Source organism: Pararge aegeria, chromosome 6 (assembly GCF_905163445.1).
Source record: "Pararge aegeria chromosome 6, ilParAegt1.1, whole genome shotgun sequence".
Classification (NCBI taxonomy): Eukaryota; Metazoa; Arthropoda; class Insecta; order Lepidoptera; family Nymphalidae; genus Pararge; species Pararge aegeria.
In genome coordinates this window covers 4,397,213-4,419,196 of record NC_053185.1, presented here as the reverse complement: position 1 = coordinate 4,419,196, position 21,984 = coordinate 4,397,213, and the positions used below count along the sequence as shown (strand labels likewise).

At 36.2% G+C, this 21,984-nt stretch overlaps 2 protein-coding genes across 2 annotated transcripts in view; one reads left to right on the top strand and one right to left on the bottom strand.

Moving 5' to 3' along the window:
* LOC120624497 (integrin alpha-9-like) overlaps positions 1-2,519 on the top strand; it is a 34,757-nt gene extending 32,238 nt beyond the window's left edge. The window contains exons 24-26 of the mRNA XM_039891080.1: positions 1,129-1,200; positions 1,585-1,692; positions 2,170-2,519. Coding sequence (XP_039747014.1) covers positions 1,129-1,200; positions 1,585-1,692; positions 2,170-2,259 — 270 coding nt within the window. The 3' untranslated portion in view covers positions 2,260-2,519. The remainder of the gene's footprint in view (positions 1-1,128; positions 1,201-1,584; positions 1,693-2,169) is intronic.
* Positions 2,520-4,672: 2,153 nt separating this feature from the next.
* LOC120624490 (zinc carboxypeptidase-like) lies at positions 4,673-14,646 on the bottom strand. Its single transcript, XM_039891064.1, has 9 exons — positions 14,468-14,646; positions 13,809-13,939; positions 13,342-13,423; positions 10,409-10,565; positions 8,816-8,976; positions 8,140-8,227; positions 6,518-6,720; positions 5,401-5,488; positions 4,673-4,955 (listed from the first exon to the last, which is right to left on the bottom strand). Exons 1-9 carry the CDS (start codon positions 14,630-14,632, stop codon positions 4,771-4,773), a joined length of 1,260 nt encoding a protein of 419 aa, XP_039746998.1. The 5' UTR covers positions 14,633-14,646; the 3' UTR covers positions 4,673-4,770.
* Between the last annotated feature and the right edge of the window lie 7,338 nt (positions 14,647-21,984).

Here is a 21,984-nt window from a genome sequence, read left to right as displayed (position 1 = left end):
TGCGTCTTAAAAAGTTCAACGCAGACGTGCGACTTGAACACTGACACTAACTCTGACATTAGAAACTTTTTTATTCATTGTTCTTAGTTCAAACGATTTGTTACATTTGTGATTTCCACTAGTGCAGTTAAAAGCTTTAACGATTCGAATGTCACATTTAATTCGGCTGGTATTAATACAGATTATATTAGGTGGGGTAAGTAAATAATAAATATAAATAAATAAATATATACTACGACAATACACACATCGCCATCTTGTCCCCAAAGTAAGCGTAGCTTGTGTTATGGGCACTAAGAGAACTGATGAATAATTTTATGAATAATATACATAAATAATTATAATACACGTATAAACACCCACACACTGAAAAACATTCATGTTCATCAAACAAACGTTTTCCAGTTGTGGGCATCGAACCCACCGCCTTGGATTCAGAAAGCAGGGTCGCTGCCCACTGCGCCATTCGGCCGTCCAATAAAGTAACAGTAAGTCCTAAATTACTATGAACCATGGCTTTCGGATACAATAACTGATTGCGACCGATACCTACTAGGTACTTACGTTCTAAGTTTATGCCCACGCTGGGCACACGGTTTGGTAATCGCAGTAGATAGAAGTAGTATAACAGAGGATGCTGTAGCCCGTTCTCCGTAATATTCCTTAGTCGCCTCGTACGACACCCGCGGGAAGAGGAGGGCTGGTGGCAACTGTATTCTGATCTGCCGTCACCACACGGTGTCACTTTAATGGTGAACGAATAAATAGTGAAGAAACCTTCATGCCTTATCCTTCTTTCTACACGCCTATGAGAACATCCTATGAGGCTTTAACTGTTCTCATTTTGAGAACATACCTGGTAAATAGGTTGATACTTCATAATGATGGTAATAAGATCTTTATGATACCTCGGCACACAAAATCCGTGTTTTGGACCGCGTGGCATACATCAGCAAAATACATTTTGTACTTCTTAATTTTGATCTGTACAAAAATTACTCGACCAATCGCGTTTTTCTGCGATTGTAAACGAACTCGTAGACTCTCCATTTAAAATTACTGTCGACTGTCTTGCCGGTTGTTTGCTGAAACTAAGTGAGAAGAGAATTTAAGCATCCGTTGTTTCAGGGCGGGTTTTTCAAGAGGGCAGAGAAACAGAAACTTGATATGCTGAAGCATGAGATACGGAAGCAGAGTATTGTAAGTCCTTCATTGTTATTTTATTACACTAATGTGTGCATATTTTTATCTATATCATAAGAAGGCGCAGAGCTACTTGCGAGCGAGGAAAAGAGCTACGTTAGGAGTATCTCTAAGTGATCAAATTAGAAATGATTAGATTCGTAGAAAAACTAGCTTTACCGATATAACCCAACGAGTCGCGAAGCTGAAGTGGCAATGGGCGGGCACATAGCTCGGAGAACCAATGGACAATCTCACATTGGTAAAGTCAAAAATTTCAAATTCTCTAAATTTACCGCTCAAACCGGGGATTGAACCCTGGATCCTGGATTGAACTCTTATCCACAGTGCCACCCGCTGTGCCAGGTAGGACTTAATACAGCTATTTTTTTTTCTTTCTAGCGTCGCGGTCCCACTATCGGTTGCGATCCCCAGGTCATAGTGGAACCAAATCCTGAGCAGTTAGACGAAGATGGCGGCTTAGCAGCAAATGCCAGCGAAAACGAAATTGTATGTAGTATGGCTAAGGATATTTATTGTTCAAACTGAATTAAAACGAGGAGTTGGATTTGATTGGATAATCGAATAAGTAGTTCGAAGACTAAAGTCTTTGAACAGTGGGTGTTGCCAGTGATGACTTACGGATCTGAAACGTGGTCGCTTAATATGGGCCTAATAAGAAGGCTCACAGTACCTCAGCGGGCGATGGATAATGCTATGCCAGAAGTACCCCGGCCAAAGCCTCCCACCAGGCGTTCATTGAGATACAACCAAAAGATTTCATCCAGTAATTTGTTATACAATGAATATTAAACTAAATTAAGTTTAATAAATTTTGTATCATGGATATCCGCAAAGTAACACCTGCCTCTGTTCTGCCCATCTGGGAAATTGTTTTAATATAATATACAATTTCCCTTGAATGAATTACTAATTTCATTAAGTAATAGCTTTTATAGCAATTTTATTTATTTCACGTTTTTACAGAACCCGCCTGGCGTCGTCGGTGTCACCCAAAGAAAAAATGTTCCAACGGCTAAGCAAGAACGTAGTAATTCTAGCAGCGGGTCGGATTAAGCCTAAATAAGATAAGCATACTAATTATCGTCTCCCCACCAATTATTAAGACCTATAATACATATTTAATACTTTGTGGCACAAAATAATTTGTAATTAAATAAAATAGCTGTGAGAACCTAAAATAGTTAAATTGAAATCTGTTCCGAAATTTATCACCAATCTAACTCAGTCAATAACTGGGAAAAAGGGGCCTTTTGGCTTTATTTGAAAATTACTAGCACTAAGTACTATCACTGCTTTCCTTGTTTCTCCCCTATTGTGTTGTGTTGCAATAAAGTTTTTCAATTTTCTATTCTATTAAATATTCACTATTAACTCTTATATGTATACAATTTTAAGAACTATCCGCACCACTCTGTTGTGCTATTTCTAACCTGCAAAAGAAATTGTCTTTACTAGTACTTAACTTTGAATAATAATTTTTTTTTTTAATTTTCCATACCTATACCTAAACATCATAATTTTAACCGTTTCAAGTGTAATGCTTACCTAAGATTTAAGAAACGGTTAAAATCTTGAATTGTTAATAACTGGGTGTTTACCTTTTTTATTAAAATTAGGTATATATATATTTTTATCTTATTAACGAGGCGCTTGAAGGCAATCAATCTTAGGAAGCAATGATGAGGTCTAGGTTGGAGCGCGCTTGCCTAAAAAATGCCTAGTCACTCTTGCCTTGAAGGTACTCAAATTATACATGGCAGCAAACACAGTTGCCGGGAGGGTGATCCACATCTTAGCGGTACGTATTAGAAACAGTGATAAAAAACGTTTCGTGCGTGTTGATTGAATCCATGCCACCGATTACGTCGTCTTGCTATTCTGTATAATGCTCTGTAGTAGGAAATTAAAATGTACCCTTAAAACTCAGAGTTTTATTCACAAGAGCGTTGTTCAACGTCAGTTCGTACGGCGAAATTATTTCTGTAAATGCTGAATCTTTTAACTCCGAGGTTGACTTCTATATAATCCAGGTTATAATGAGACCCCAAACTTGATATTTTTTTTAATAAGATTATGTCGTCTTATAGGCTGCCCGCAAACACGTCTACCTTATTGACAATAATCTGAATATTGTCAATAATATTTAATTAAAGAAGAATTGAAGTAGTAAGAATTGAGAAAAAATATTGTCAATATTTACATTGTCAACAATATTGACGTGTACGGAGAGTCAAAAGATTAGCATGCTCGTAATAGTGGAGTTGTTGGAGTGCAAGTTAATTTAACCGTTCGCTACATAACTTTGTTAAGATGACGTCATCACGTCACCAGATTGTTCCGTCTAGATCGCTCTGGCTCCGACGCAAGCCTGACCGCAGAGCTACGTCAGCAAAATTTACTTGTATGCAAGTAGGTTTTGTTAACGCAGCAACCTAGTGCGGCGACGCAAACGACTAAAGGTTGACTTTTCAGTCCGACCTACGTAAAGAGCTAAGGTTGCCTTTAAAAGATCACGTGATAAGGCCGCCTTTGCACAATAGCACTAATTAGATAAGCTAAGCCATATAATACAGTGTATTTTTATATTATTTAAAATAGGGGATTAATCTAACATGCCATAATTGCAGTGGTATGCACTTCATACGCGCATAAAACATTGTTTTTGTCTTTTTATTTAAATAGTAATAAATTGACGGACCAAGCAAGTATAGGGGATACTTCCTTGAGGCCCCGGGTTCGTTTGCTGGCAGGGGCAATTTAGATTTGGCGTAGCTACGGGTTTAACCATTTACCGGCAGGCACTGGCGTTCCTAGGGTCTTCAATCAGAGCAAGCCCAGTTACATATAGGACAAATTTGACTCATCATATGACCAATATAAGGCAGTGCTTTTTGTGCCTAATGACGAACATCAACTCTTCTTTGAAAGACTCTATGATTATGGTCCACAAGCGAATTATCATTAAAAATTTCGATAGATAATATTAGTCTGGCTTTTCGGCTTCTATTGTAGTACCGCCACTGCGGCGGCAGGTGTGATTGCATTTAAGGATTAAATAGTAGTAGAATAATAAAAAACAAAATGGCTACAATGGTCGGAACCCTGTGCACGGCACTACCTAAATGAAATTCAGTTCAATATTATAGTAATAAATTGTAATAGACAATTCCATAACTCCACAAGAAATAGAGGTATGTGAAGAATGAAAATTATTTAACGGCGCTTTTAATTAAAAACGACATTTTAAAAATTCATAGCGAGTTATGTAAGATATTCGCTATTTCATTTAAGATACCTTACGTTTCTAAAAGTTTTGATTTTTTAAATCTTTTTTTTGTGTAGCATAGTTATAGCTTTAACAAATTACGGATTTCATTTGTTTTTTTTTGACAATTGTTGATTTTACCGTCCATCTTTGACGACTAACTTTAAATAAGTGTCTAAAAATAAAATTTACCGATAGGTAGATACCAAGAATGCTAACTCCATTTATTATTGAACTAAATAGCTTAAAAGTTTGCCAGGCTCTTTGCCTCCGGAAGTTCACAATGGTTTAGCTTTCACTTAGTAGTATTTTAATTTCTTGGCCTCCGTCGCTAGTCCGAGTATCATCTGGACGACTTCATTTCCCTGTTCAGGGATCCTGCGGGGTGGCCAGTGGAAGGAACTGCCTCGAAGCTCGTATGTGTACGCGAGGGGTGTTTCAAAGGTGTGGCGCACCCAGTCCATACTACCTCCCGACGCTGGATCTGAGAAGTTATAAGGTTAAAAAATGAAAACTAGGAAAACTATCTATTAAGTCCAAGGCCATTGGTTCGATTCCCACAACTGGAAAATGTATCTGTGATGAACTTGAATGTTGCCCAGGTGTTTATATGCATATTATTCAAAAGTATTTATGTAAATTATTCATAAAAAATTCATCAGTCGTTTTAGTAGCCATGACACAAGCTACGCTTACTTCGGGGCTAGATGGCGATGTGGGTATTGTCGTAGTATATTTATTTATTCAAAATTTTCTTCAATAATGGAGAAAGCTACGATAGGAACATCTGTGCGTGGTCAAAAATAATTGATGGACGTTGGGATACAAAGGTGTGGAATGGCGACTCTGCACCGGTAAACGCAGTGTTGGTCGGCCCGCAACGAAACGGACAGACGCTGAATGAAGATACGTAATGGGTGTGTACTCACATAATATCTCGGCAGCAGTACCAATGCTATCGTATCGGACGTTGTTTACTTTAGATCCGTATTCTAAAGAAGCATTGCCAATTTGAATCTGTAATTTTTTTTTGTATTTTAGCGACAAAATAATGACATGACTGGCAATATGCTGGGAATTACTAATTACTATTTAAGGCCACTTTTACAGTATTTTTTTAGTTTTTCTTAGTCAGAGCCGTATTCGTAAGGCCATAACGTAAGTCTTAAACTTAGTACCTAATAAAAGTTTTTGCACAGTAACTAAAATCTGCAATTTGATATTAATATATATCTATTACCGAGTCATATCTTTTTTTTTTTCTTATTTATCAAATAAAGCAAGTACAATAAAATGGTTAGTATAAAAGCACCTAAAAAACGGCAGAGGTTTGTCCTCGGTGCCTATCTGCAACGATTACCTAAGGTGTTAATTATCTAAAACTGTTTGTTGTTTTAGTATTTTAAGGACAACATATGTCATGAATGGCATAATTCAGGAAATTATTTATTACTATGTAAGGCCATAACATAAGTCTAAAACTTAGTACCTTATAAATGTATATGCACAGGCACTAAAATCTGCAATTTGCTACTAATATCTATCTATCTATCTATCATCGAATAATAGTTTGTTACTTTACATTAAAATTTTAGTTCCAGGTAAAAACAATCCGTCAAACACAGGCCGTCTAATTATAACCATTAGATAGAATCTGATCTTTACGTATATTGTTATTTGTTTGAGTTTTATGGGACCTATCGATGTTATTAATGTAAGTATACAAAAATCTTAAAACTACGTTTATTAATTTGGCTCATTATTATTGATGATCTATCAAAGTAATAAACCTAAGAGTACCAGGTCGACATAAATATCAAGTGGTGCCTAGTGGTTAGGATACGGCTTCTCTTTCAAGGGGACTCTAATTTAAGCAATTTAAATATCACTTGCTTTTACAGTGAAGGAAAACATCGTGAGGAAACCAGTATGGCCGAGAGTCCTCCATAATTTTTTCGAGGGCGTGTGAAGTCTACCAATCGTCACTTGGCCATCGTAGACCTTTTTATTGTCATGTGTGTATCAAAGTAATAAACATATAAGTACCAGGTCGTCATAATTATCGACGTGTTCTGTTGAATCGGATAGTGGCAGCAGGAGTATGGCCGCAGCTGAGTGGAATGATACGTAGAACAACAAGTTGTCTATCTTGGAGATGTAGGACGACAACGTACGCGTCTCCACTTCGGAAAATGGTTGCGATCCGCAGTACAGTTGGTAGTGGCAGGGATCATGTGACGTTGATTCCTCTGAAACAAAACTTTTTTTTTGAAGTGATAACTTCTTTTTTATAATTTTTATTAGTGTTTTCACCACTAAAAAAACACTAATAAAAATTTTAAAAATATAAAAAGCAATGTGTCATCTCTTGTTTCAAACGTGTCTCATTGTAATATGGACCTTTGAAAAAGTAAATCGAAACTGCAACGTTTCCTACTATACCTGTAGATGTGAAAGGCATATACTAATTTCGGCATCGACGGTAGGAGAGCCCGAGAGTCGCAGGTTCAAATCCTGTCGCTTCCGAAAATTTTTATATGCATTTTAACTTAATTTTAAGATAACTTCTTTTTGCACACCGCACACAGATTTTACACTGTCGTTAGTTGGGCTGAACCGTGACACTCGGGGGTGAAAGGCTTGATTGGGTTAACTTAGTTCCGAGCGAGATAGATTGCAGTCACCTGCTGTTCGCTGTTTTGTCGCTAGTAATTATTTTAACCATTGATTTTTTTTAAATGTAATAATGGACGGATCAAGCAGATGGCCTACCTTTGCAACGCAACGCTTTGCAGGGCAAAGAATCCTGCAAAGTACTGCCCCGTGTCCATTCACCTGACACGTAGGTGTTAATCCTCATATGCCTGTTATTACACTTCACACCGGGACATAGAATTGCAACAATGTTGCTAAGCGGCAGAAATACACATTGTGATAGTCTTCCCCGGACGACCTCTGCACTAATAGTTCTACTACCGCTACTACGATTTTAGTTATGATGATCAATTTTTTGTTCTTCCTTTAATAAAAGTGAAAGGTGCATCTTCCTCCGTCTTCCAGTGAAGTAATGTGTACTCCGCTATTGAATAGTATTCTACTAGTCGAGCCCTTCAAATTCAAAATTCATTCATTTCAAGTAGACAATCAGTGTGGCTTGACGTTTCAAAAGTACTTATAAACTAGGCCTTAGTTCGTCAAGCCATACTGTTTGTCTTCTGACTGTACTGTGACTCCACCACTTGTCCGGAAGACAGATTCTACAGAGGAGAGCCGGCAGGAAACTCAGCAGATTTCTCTTTTTTAACATCATTTTAACAATCTTTTGATTTCTTCATTGTTATTTATATTGAATGAGTTGTGACGAAATATGTAATCCACCACTTTGTAAGGACGGCCATCTTGGACCGATTTTCATCAAACATAGCTAAGAACACTCCCGGCTAATTCACTTTTCAAACAAAAAAAGCAAAATAAAAATGGATACATCCGTTCAGGAGCTGAGATGCCACGGACAAACACGTTAAACATATAACACCCCGACGTTTTTCGTAGCAATAAAAGTAAGGACACAACCGTTGACCTAGTATTTTTTGTATGACACTATCTCTTCAATGATACAATCGGTCAAATTCAATGCACGGAGATTTGGTATGCCAGTGATTACTCACTTCCCCAATTATAGTCCCAGTTGCGATTTGGGTCAGCTCCTATACAGCCGTTAGATGATATTGAACGCGTTTTGCGCCACATCCTGTCCTGAAAAAATGAAATGATGCAATACATTTATTGAATTCGTAATAAAATATGCTCCATAGAAGCGGAAGTTATATTATACGATAAAATAATTGTTGGGAGTTATTGAGGCTTTTTATTCTTTAAATATTAAGGTACGTTCACTGCTTAGTCAAAAGTAATAAAAACTAAAAGATTCATTGAAATTAACAAGAGAGACTTTTTAAAACCCCTCCATTTTTTTTATATAATGTACATTACTCTACAGGTCGAGCACTATAATTTGAGGGACCCATATTGAGGGAGTTGTGAAAAAATAGTTAAACCGCCATTTTGTGGCGGCGGCCATCTTGGAACTATTTTCATCAAACATAGCTAAGAATTAAGAACACTTTCGACCTTTAAAACAACTTCTGTTCGGCAAATACGATGCCACAGTCTGACAGACACACACACACACACACAGCCACTCAAACACAGACACACATACCCGCAAAAAACGTCAAACTTATAACACCCGTCGGGAGTTAAAAAGAAAGTCTCGCGAAACGTGTATGTATTAGTCACGTGTCAAAAGTATTACTATAATATGATTAATATGACGTCACTCACGAATGTGTGGCTGTAATGGTATCCATCAGGATTAACAGTTGGGAAGATCCTCCAGTCGAATTGATCCCTCAATCTCGTTACATTAGGATCGGCGCTCGTGAGCAATTGATTGATGAAGTACGTTGTTGTGGCCGGCGCTATCCACTCTCGGGCGTGGATACCTAAAACCCATGGCCTCATTGTACACAGTGACTTTTTTGTCGACAGTGACCCAGTTAATATGTCCTAAAAAAATAGTTAGGGTATATGCTTCTTAGCATTCTATATGAACTGTCAGCGGCGCGGAGCGGAGGCGGTAGCGTTTTAATCAATAGCAAAGGATTCATGCAGATGAAACGAAACATTCAAATAGGCATTTAATTTTGGTCAGTTGCTTCCAAATTTAATTTTTTTTTATTTGTCATAAAAACTTTAATTATTTTGATTATTGCTTTGTTTCTGTAGATCGGTCAGATTAAAGGGGCTGTTAGTCGTCGATAAATAAATAACGGTAACTGCGTGTGGACTCCTGCATCATTGAAAAACAAAATGGTTGCTAAACTATAAAGTGCACCAGGCGGACGAAATAACTTTGTATTGCCGACTTCAAAATTTTCTCTATCTACTTGTTTGTTTGTTAAAATTTATTGCAAATATATTTAATAACACATAAAGAGAAACATAATAACAGTAAAAAATAAAGTAAAATAAACAATTTGCGTGCAAAGGCGGACTTAGCGCTAAAGCGATCTCTCCTAAACAACTTTTGGCAATAGGAAATCCGACAGTACGGGATGGTGCGGCAATTACCACATAAACTATCTACTATTAGTTAATATTAAATGAATATAAAACATGGGAAGAATTCTAAAACTATTTATACAAATAACTATATAGCATACATATGTATTTACATAATTCAATGCTAAACTACTTGTTATCTCTACATTTTTTGATGTCACTACAAATAAGCAATATACTGCCTATAAGTTTTCCTGCACTGCTCCGGCCCGGAAATCGGACCATTGACCTCACATTTATAAGACATGATTGTACAGATATCTAATGTTTTATCTTTTAGGACTAGTTGTTTCATTTATTTATTTATTTTTTATCTTATTAGTACTGAAGAGCCACTTAGCCTAACTAGCATGAACTACATAATTTATGGATAACTAAAAGACAAATGAATGAAGATGACATTATAATAATAATAATAAATATACTACGACAAAACACACATCACCATCTAGTCCCAAAGTCAGTGTAGCTTGTGTTATGGGTACTAAGATAACTGATGAATAATATACATAAATACTTAATATATATAGAAAAACTTTCATGTTCATCACTCAAATATTGTCCAGTCGTGGGAATCGAACCCACGGCCTTAAACTCAGAAAGCAGGGTCGCTGTCCACTGCGCAAATCGGCCGTCAAACATTAAACATTATAACAGACGGGATATTAATATAGTGTACTATAGTGATACTCCGCAAATATTGAAGTACAGGTCATTAAATATTCTCAGAGTACCTCAAAAATTCACGGAACAATACTTTCCACCCGTCATGGAACAGATCCCATTGAACATTGCTTAGCATGGAGCAAGTACCTGATTCGATGAAAAATACTGGCTTGGTTTCACCGTTACGAGTTGGCGTGTTAATTCTCAGACCTCGAATCGGTCTGCCTTCGTAACTTTTCCCGCCCACAATCGGTTCCGTAAATTTGGAATATGTCTTACTCATTTTTGTGAGATATCTGTAAATCTGAAACATGAAAAATAACCTGCTGCCTATTATGTTTTCAAAATAGAAACCTTATAATATTAATTTTTTTTTTTTTTTTTTTATTATTAACGATAGGCCAGCGTTTGACGACAATCATGCCCGTTAGAAAGCAATGATGAGGTCTAGGTTGGAGCACGCTTGCCCAGAAAAAGCCTATTCACTCTAGCCTTGAAGGTACTTAAATTATACGTGGCAGGAAACACAGTTACCGGGAGGGCGTTCCACATCTTAGCGGCACGTATCAGAAACGTGGATAAAAAACGTTTCGTGCGTGTTGATGGGATATCAACCACATAAGGATGCCACCGCTCTCGGTGTCTCGCTGTTCTGTGGTAAAACGGGGAAGAGGGAACAAGATTGTGAAGTTCCTGAGCACACTCACCGAAGTATATCAGGTAAAAAACCGATAAAAGTAATGAAAAACTACTAAATATCACCATCATCATCATATCGACCCGTTACCGGTCCTCAATAGGGCACGGGTCTCCTCCACAATGAGAAAAGTTAAGACCGTAGTCCACCACGCTGGCCTAGTGCGGTTTGGTGGACTCCACATACCTTAGAGAACATTGTGTAGCACTCTCAGGTATGCAGGTTTCCTCACGACGTTTCCATCACCGTCGAAGAAGTGATATTTTTATTTACTTATAACGGACATTAATTATTTCTTTGGAACAGTATACATTCAGTACAGTATATGTATATAACAGTACAGTATATATATAATTCAGGTATATATATAAAAATAAAGCGTGATAAATTTATTAGTAAAAATTGTGTTGCAATTATCGGGCCCTCGTTTTGTTAGTTACATTAAACAATTTAATTAATGCAATCGTTTTAATTAATGCAAAAGTTCCAGTGGTTAGTGTACGCACATCATAAGCACATGTTTAACATCAAGTAGGTATATCTGTTTGTAGTGACTCTGCCATCAGTTCGAGTGGCAGTTCCAAACAAAAAAATAGCCGGCAAGAAAAGCAGCAGTTACTCTAATCCAACCACAACATTTATGAATTTAAAAATATTTATTGTTTCTCTTGAGAGATGAAAGGGGAGAGAACTGCTCGGAGCAACCAAGTCACTTTTTCTCTTTCTACCACTACAAGTTAGCTCTTGACTGCAATCTCACCTGATGGTAAGTGATGATGCATTCTAAGATGCTAGCGGGCTAACCTGTTAGGGACTACGGTAGTCATGCCTCTAATCGGTTTCTACGCGATTTCGCGTCACGTCTTTGTCTGTAGGGTGGTAACCAGCCACGGCCAAAGCCTTTCACCAGACCAGACCAGAGAAAATTCAGAAATAATAAATTTCAAAATTGGCTTACCGGGAATCGTACCCGGGACCTCCTAATTGAATTCACAGCGCTCACTGTTGCGCCACGGGGGGTCATCATTATGAAATTTATTAATTGCTTAGTAACCATGATGTACCTACGAGTAATTATTGCGTAGAACATTGTTGAAACAATTTAGATTTGCTTTTGTTTTGAATAAAAAAATTTGGGGCGTCATTAGAAGAAGAAGAAGTACTTTGTTGCACACTAAACATAAAATAATAAAGACAATAATACAGATAAAAGACAGAAGAATATTGTAGGCATGCCAGTGGCGTGCATAACGGGTATGCACAGGGTATGCAGATAATATAAAATGAAGAAAATCTCCAGTACGAGTTTTAAAATATTTAAGGATAGCCATTGTAAGAGTTATAAAAAGCCTGCTCTTAAGTATTTATAACTCGTACTGGAGATTTTCTTCATTTCATATCGTCTGCATACCCTGTGCATACCCTCTTTGCACGCCACTGAGGCATGCAAAGGTGGCCTTATTGCTACAACCTTTGTGAATAGAACTTACATGCTGAGCTAGAGTGCTGAGTGCCAAGAGCGAACTAATATTTTATACACAATTATTATATATTATCATTTATTCTTTTTTTTTTTTAATTCTTAACAATGCTTAAAAAATATATAGAACACTATTAAAAATGTATAAAAAAAAACATATATACAATACACATATAAATATGAAAACCTGGATAGCAGCTTAATTTTTGTGCCTTTTGGAGTAGAGACTTTGGGACAGTGGGGTCCGGAGGCAAGAGCCCTTTTCAAAGAATTATCGAAAAGGGTTATCGAGTCTACCGGTGATCCTAGAGCGGGCCGTTACCTTGGCCAACGAATTAGTTTGGCCATCCAAAGGGGCAATGCTGCCAGCATCTTAGGAACTGTACGTCGCTGCGGTGATTACGAGGACGTTTTAGATTTTATTTAGTTTTAAATAGTTTATTTTAGGTTATATTTATATTTTAAACACACACACACACGCACACACGTACACATACACACACAAATACACTCGCAAGCTCACACAAATACACACACTCACACACACACGCACTGACACACACATAATTCTGACATGGACATTTAGGACACGTACAAACACAACCACGAGTACTTGGGCATACAAGTGATCTTAATTTCTAGTATTAAGCTATGTCATCGAGCGGGTTAGCCCTGTTTTCGGAGACACAGTCTCAACTAGTTCGGAGAACAGGTACACTTTTTATCTGTGCAAATTAAAACAAAATTTGTATATATGTTATGTGTTATGTTTAAGTACTTTTGATTCTGTTTTGTTATTCTTTATGAATTAAAAAAAAAAAAAAAATCGCTAATTATTGCTATTATACACATATTATTATATAGATAGTAATCATGAACGGAATCGTTTAAAAAACTACTCACATCATCGACATCATAGTACGCGTCCCAAGTTATGCATTTTTTGCTTTTTCGCAGAGGCGATGCCTTTTCCAATTGAATAACCCTTAAAAATAAAGATATTTTTGTAACGCCTAGTTCACATTGTCCTAGTAAGTTCATTCCATAGCTGGATTACATACACTATGTCGTCTACATTATTCCAGCAGCTTGCAGCAGAACGCTGAAGGTTATATTAAAGAAACCAGTTTGAGATGATCCCACATGTAAATGTAGTAAATGCTGATAGCGTCTCAGGAAGGAAAGCACCAAAAAATATTTGCTAGCACATAATTGGCTGTTTGAAAACCCGATCTTCAAAATTAACATTTTAAAAAAGGGATTCAAACAATGCTTTGGTTTTTATTGTACAAATACCTATTCCACGTAACTCTTTCTTCTTTAATAGGTCCACGTAACTCTTTCTGTAATAGTCGGGCACGCAGACTTACTTTGAAATGTCATTATAAAGAAGCGTCGCGTTTAATTTCTCTAAAGCGGCGATTTCTCGAAATTTCATGTTTAATTCAGGTGCCACCACCACTTCTGTTGACCTTCTACTCGTAACGTATAAAAGTTTGTCCTGAAAGTTAAAAAAAACTATTAATTTTTCAGTAAAAAACACCTACGTAATAATATAATTTGAAGTAATATGACGGCCAATTGGCGCAGTGGGCAGCGACCCTGCTTTCTGAGTCCAAGGCCGTGGGTTCGATTCCCACTACTGGAAAAATGTTTGTGTGATGAGCATGAATGTTTTTCAGTGTCTGGGTGTTTATCTGTATATTATAAGTATTTATGTATATTATTCACAATAATATTCATCAGTCATCTCAGTACCCATAACACAAGCTACGCTTACTTTTGGGCTGGACGGCGATGTGTGTTTTTTACGGTATAAAAATATCATCAGTGTTAAAAATAGTGTTTTTTCTCAACATTTCTATCGTGTCGTCTATTTATATTCACTTATAAAAGCAATAAAGAATAAAAAAAGTGACATTTTAAGTTGGAGGATCACTCGGTGTGCGTAAACTGACAGTAATACCCAACTCAACGTTTCGCTTTTAGGCGTGCAAATTGCAATATATATTTTTTTAATCATACTTACACCATCTTCTTGGAGAATATTTTTGAGATTCTCCAATCCTTCCTCACTTCCTTTTACATCGTAATATTTAAAATTCTTATAATCCTTATATTTCTTCGCTCCGGCTGTTAGTGCAATATGTACACAAAGGAGTAGGCATATTAATTTATTTTTTTGTAACAGCATATTTCCAGTTATACTATAAGAAACGTACTATTAAATGGTTAGGTTTACTGCCTCATTTATTAGCTGTGGTAAACATTGATAAAATTGTTCAGATACTTGAAATATGTACCTAATGGTGTGTATTTGTTAAGGCCTGAAATCCACCGAAGGCAATAAAATGTCAGTAATGTAATATATCAATTCGAACTGGACCAGAGTCAATTTGCACTGGGCCTGCGTGGTGGCCTTCTCATTGTGGGAGGAGACCGTGCCCAACAAATAGTGAACTGGTAATGGGTTGTTATGATAATGTTTACTGTTGTATGTAATATATACCTACAATAAAGCTAAAGTATTAAAAAAGTTCGTTGTTACACGTTAAATCTCCGATTTTATTAGTCGGATTTGATTTTTATTTACACTTTTTTCCCAATTCTGAAGAAATTTTAGACCCGTGCCCCATAAATAGTGGACTGATAAATTGGATTAATATGATCATGTTTATGTATTGTGTATGATGTATGTAATATAAACCAATAATAAAGTTAAAGTATCAAAAAAAAGTTTGTCTTTGCACGTTAAATCTCCGATATTATTAGTCGGATTTGACTTTTATTTGACTTTTTTCCAAATTCTTATGAAATTTTATAGGCTACTTAACATCACGCTACAACCTAAAGGAGTTGAGCAACGCGTCGCAGAATGAAAAGTGCTTATAAACTAGACCTACTTAAAATAAATGAATTTTAAAGTTCGGTGGACAAATTAATCAGAAGTTATATGCGCGCGAAGTCTCCTAGTATCATTAGTATTATTATTGTAAGGCGTAGATTTTCAATGCTGTGCATTTATTCAACGTAAAACGATTTCGGTGAAACCTTTTTTAGCCGATTTGCATGAAAATTTTTATCCGGTAGAGAATGAATTAAATTTTTTTCTTGTTATAACCATTGATTCAATGCTATAATATGCCTTCTTGGTTTTAACTACATTAAACAAAAGGTAAACTTTTCCAAAATAAGCAAGATGCTTACGATATAATACTAAAATAAAATCGATTTCTGAAGTAAGTTTTAAGTATTGCAATGTACTCAATAAAATATAGATATACGAGGTGGTGAATTTTTACATAGTGCAAGCGTTTAATTATATAATAATCCCTGAGTGATTACTATGTGACCTCCAACATACCCGCAGATGTAATTTGAAATAATAGAGCTCATTGTTATTCATCTATTCATCTACAACGTACCTATATTAAATCAGTGTATCAGTATCGATTATACGGGACGATGACTTTTTGTAGTATTCTTAAATAATTCATCAAAGCGATGTTTTGTTAACTAACTCGGTTTTTTACCGGATATACTTCGGTGAGTGTGCTCAGGAACTTCACAATCTTGTTTCTCCTTCCCCGTTCTACCACAGAACAGCGAGACACCGTGAGCGGTGGCATCCTTAAATAAAATAAAAATAAAAATAAAAAAAAAAAAAATAAAAAAAATAAAAAAAAAATAAAAATAAAAAAAAGGTGGCATCCTTATGTGGTTGATATTCCATCAACACGCACGAAACGTTTTTTATCCACGTTTCTGATACGTGCCGCTAAGATGTGGAACGCCCTCCCGGCAACTGTGTTTCCTGCCACGTATAATTTGTACCTTCAAGGCTAGAGTGAATAAACTTTTTCTAGGCAAGCGTGCTCCAACCTAGACCGCATCATTGCTTTCTAACGGGCATGATTCTAAAGCTGGCCTATCGTAAAAAAAAAAAAAAAATAATACCCTTTCAAAGTATTATTTAGATCATGCCTAGCTTAAATTAACATGAGGATAGTATCCAGGTTTCAGAGAATACTATAATATTTTGGCTCGATTGCAAGAGATGGTCATCTTAGCCTGTAACGGGACACTGCTAGACTAAAGGCCTCTTTTTGTTATATACTTACTTCCTTCGTCGCTTTCTTCTTTTCGTCGAGGGAAAGAAAGAGAAGATAAAGATAGTGCCAACTGTATTCTGATTTGTCTCCACCTGATTACAACATAAAAGAGATAGGAATTTATGCAAAGAAAAATCAAACTCTTGAGGCTCTGGGCACGATTTTGCAAAAAGCTTAGTTTGAGCTTTAAAGAGAGCTTCTCCATTTACAAGCTTCTTTACCAGATTTACATAGTATCACCATATGGGTAGTTGGTAAGTCTATTACTTTGTATACTCATTGAGAGTACTGCAGCGCAAGCAAAGCCATGCGGCCTACCACCCAACGGACCCAGTCGTTGTCCTGTCAGTCAGCGAGTCTGCCCACTACATATTCTTTATCTGGCTAGAAGCTTCAGCCGTGACTAGATCCCACCTTACCGACAAAGACCTTCCGCTAAGCGATTTAGCAATACGATGTCGCGTAGAAACCGGTAGGTAATCTTCGAAATGTTCAAACAATACATCCATTATACCTACAGATATAGCAAAAAGGAACCCTTTTCGAATACGCTATAAATTAGGTAGAGATGCCACATGAATGTGGTTTGATTTGCTATAAAAATAAATAATGTATTGTTTATAATCCTTATTATTTACCGTCCGATAATGTTGAGTGCAAATGTAAACTGTTTAACTGATAACTTGAAAAAATATTTAAACATATTAATTGTGATAATTCAAAATGCTACGACATAACTAAATAAAATCAATGTATAATATGCTTGCGACTTCGTCTGATATAATTAAGAGTGTCACTGCTGTTAATATATTAACGGAATAAATACTTCGAATGTTGATAGCCCAGTGGGCAGAACTTTGAAGTCACTTTCGGGGGACCGAGTTCGAATCACAGCAAGCACCACTCACTAAGTTCTGTGCGTTTTAAGCAGTTAAAGTATAGCTTGCTTCAACGGTGAAGGATAAAATCGTGAGGGAATCTGTTAATGACTGAGAGTTCTCCATAATATTCTCCAAGGTGTGTGGAGTCCACCAAACCGGACTGAGACGATACTGGGTTTATATGATGATATTGATGAAATACTTCGATAGTTCAAGCCTTTGTTTCACTACCTTTTGATAAGCGGATAGAGAGCACCGGATAGCTTATTCACATGTTTTGTCTTTGACATCAAGTAAGAAAGTGTCAAACTGACGTTAAGGCTTTCCGACACTTCCGATACTTTCCAGAAGGTGTTGAAAAAGGCCCTTAATAACTTAAGTTACGTAATAAAAAGGCAAAAAAAACACAAAAATTACTACTACTAGTTACAACAAAAATGTAAAAGCTAAACTTGATTGATTTGTATATAACTAGTATTTGGGAATTTGTGAATTTTAGGAACCTAACGCGGGCTGCAATCTCAATACAATTGAACATAGAACTTACAGAATCCTCATTCAGTCATTACCGTATGCAGTAAAATAATTACTGTCAACTGCTAAATGGTTTGCAGTGACTAACCGTTTGTTCGAAAAACCATTCTAAAATGGAAAGGTTTTTGAAGCTTCAATATAAGTCGTGTACACGGTTCTGTATGTTCTTGATTCTGTGCTCAAGACGGAGCTAGTTTTTGAATGAAATTAACATATATAATAGCATTTATTTATTATTTTTATTTCTATTTTCAGTTACAATTACTACGGTAAGATATTTTACAAAAATTCCGTCAAACTGTAGAACAGTTTGTTGACGGGATAGGCTCTCCCAGAATAACGTAGTAATATATTTAGATATTATTTTTCACTGGTAACGTTTTGCTGTCTAGAATATGTGACTAAAATAAGGGATCATAGAATGTATGAATAAACAGAAGGGATTTTTAAGTAGAAGAAGCGAAACCTTAATATCACAGCAACTTTATCTACGTTTACAAAGGGATATCTTAACTGGGATCGTTTGATGTTTCTCTGATAGACCGCGATGGGAAATAATGGCTGGAGGCTGTTATATTTCCCCAATGAAAATATATTTTTTCATTTTCTTTGTTGGTTCAGTCGGGTGCCGAATGCGGGTTGTCTTTGTTTTAAATAAACATGGTTTAAATTTTGTCCTTTTTTGACTACCTCCTTGGTGCAGTGGTACTTACGCGCTGTAAAACTTAGTATTTTGATTGTTAATTTTTTTTAAATTACTAATTTACACTTATTTTTCTCCAAGTGTAGGTAGGTATCACGTATAAACTTTAACCTATTAATAGGTATTGGTAATGGCCAGAAGTTAGGCCATTACTAGAAGTTAGAAAAATACTCTCTCAATCTATAAACACTCGAATCGTTAAAAACTAGATCACACAAGTAGCTAATACAAGAACTAAAAAATTTGGAGAAAAACAATTCAGTTTGAGGGAGTGAAAGTGTATAATAAACTTTTATAAGAGTTTTTTTTTGAAAATTTGTTTTTTAGTTTCGAGAAAAAATTAAAAAGTAATTAGTAAGCAGGTAGGACTTGAATAAATAAATAAATTTACTACGACAATACACACCTCGCCATCCAGCTCTAAAGTAAGCGTAGATTGTGTTATGGGTACTAAGATGATATGATAAATACTAATAAAACACATATACACACCCAGACACTGAAAAACATTCCTGTTCATCACACAAACATTTTCCAGTTGTGGTAATCGAATCCACGGCCTTGGACTCAGAAAGCATGGTCGCTGCCTAATGCGCCATTCGGTCGTCAATAATGTGAGAAAATATTAAAATATACTGTTAAGATAAGATAAGAAAATAAAGACTACGATAATATTACTTTATTCAAATTAATATATATTGTATTTAATTGCATTTTGCAATTTAAAAACAAATAATTTAAATATAAATGTATATAAAAATATAATTACTAATTAAATAAATCATTGAAATATTTCTTTATGGGGTCCTTTTGGATTTTCCAAATTTCTTACAATTTTTACACAAATAAACTGGTGGTTTCTCTTTTCAATCTCATAATGCGTAGGAAGAGTAGTAGAAGAGTAATAAAATAAGTAATTTAACACGGAGCGAACGACATTTGTTTCTTTATAACCCAACAAATTACTTTTCGCCAACACGCATGTGTTCTGTAAGCTGTCACGTTCAACGTCCCCAAGTATTTGGAGATTCAATTAAAAACTTTTGATGAGAGAATCTTGAGTTAGGTAAGTGCAAATACACTGCCTGCTGTTTTATGCGATGATATCCTTTATGGGGCGCAGAGTTCGATCCCGGGCACACAAACGTATGTCACACACATAAGTTTGTGTCCAAGCAAAAACGCCGGGGTGATATAAGTTTGACGAGATGACGAAGATGACGAGGCGATTATGTGTGTGCGTGTCTGTCTGTGTCATCGCAGTTCCCGATTTTGATTTTGTTTTTGCTTCGTTTAAAAGTTAGCTATTTTTGACAAAATTCCATTGCATATTTTTTCACAGCTCCTTCACTATGAGTATCAAATGAAAGACCTTGACTAGTAGAATACTATACACTATGCTAAATTACAAATCAGACTTCCAATATGGGTACTGTGATACTGTGTCGGGACTTTTTTGATTTTTTAATTTCTAGAAATTAAATATACCTATACTCGTAACGTGCTTTAACGGTGAAGTGAAGCATCGTGAGGAAATTCGACATTTTAGAGGGTTCTCCGAAATGCCTGAGAAGTCCATCAATAGGTCAGCTTCGGCCTTCGCAATTTGTTGAGTATTGTGTTTTCTGCCATAATTTCTCAATACCAGCCTGCAAATAAGCAAAAGCTGTCACATCCGGTAATTATATCAGTTAGGTCATAATAAAATACAAATAAACCCAACAACTCTCTTTGGATCAGCGTGGTGGGTATGGATATGTTCTATAATCTGCCTCTTAAAAAAGTGCAGCATTGGTACATAAACCCCTTATCAGACTATTATGTGGTTTTTGAACAAAAAACTAATTTAAAACTAAGATTAACTACTGACTATCACAGAATTAAGATCATACAGGAACCGTGTACACGAATATATTAAAGCATCAAAAACAACTCCACTTTAGAGTTGTTTCTCGAACAAATTGTTTGTCACTTCATACCATTTAGCAGTTGAAAGCAATTATTATACCTCTAATGTTCTAAACGTTTACCATAAAATGGGAAAATGAGAATAAGTTTGTAGCAACATAGCGCGGGTGTAAAGTGAGACGTGCGCGGGGCGTTTGCATTGTTTTTTGACACAATGCACTGCATAAAATAATAACTGAAGGAGGATTCTGTATTATCTTAATTCCGAGCCTACTATTATAGTTTCGACAAAGTTATCGAAAGGTCAAAGACCCAGACACGTTTATGGCTCACCTTTTACAAGCCTTCGCATGAGTTGCTGACGAGGCAATATCTCTCGATAATGGAGACCCGGCCATCAAATACCTTCTCTTAGTACAGGTAGCTTTATAACCGTATAATAAGTATCTATAATAATAAAATGACCTGACCCATAAAGTTTGAGGGTGATTCAGCCTAGTTACCCGGCTAAGTTTGTTGTCGGCTTTTCTTAGACCAGGGCGCGTTTGCAACCCTCGTAGCTTTAATTTTATGTCTACTCACATTACCATCATCCCACTACCATGTACACATTTCTCATGCTCTGTTACGCATCATAAGTGCCATCTATGGGCCTATTTGAATAAAGATATTTTTGACTTTGACTTTGACTTTAGTTAAACACAAATAATTAATTTTAGGGCTTGACCGTAAGCCCACTTGATGCAACTTTGGGACCGCAGTAAATTGCTACTTCATCTTAACAATTCCATGAGAACGTCGGTAACTACGATTTTTTTTTAAATCCAATACAAGTTAGCCCTTGATTGCGATCTCACCTGGTGGTCAGTGGCGTGCATAGAGGGTATGCACAGAGTATGCAGATGATATAAAATGGAGAAAATATCCAGTATGAGTTCTAAATACTTGAGGGTAGACTTTTTATAACTGATATAATGTCTTTCCTTGTAAACTGAAGGTAGCGATTTACTGAAGTCCAAAGGTTTCATGAAATGGGATGACGGTCTGAAGGATGAAGTCTAAAATTAATGATTTATGCTCAACTAAAGTCAAAGTCAAAGTCAAATATGTCTTTATTCAAGTAGGCCCATATATGGCACTTATGATGCGTAACAGAACATGAGAAATGTGTATACCCTCTATGCACAAACTGTATTCTGATCTGCCGTGGTGACGACAGATGTTATTACATCGTTTCATAATTGACGGCCGACTGGCGAACCTGCTTTCTGAGTCGTGGCCGTGGGTTCGATTCCTACAACTGGAAAATGTTTGTTTGATGAACATGAACGTTTTTCAGTATCTGCGTGTTTATCTGTATATTATAAGTAAAATTTGGAAAATCCAAAAGTGCACGCCTCATAATCTC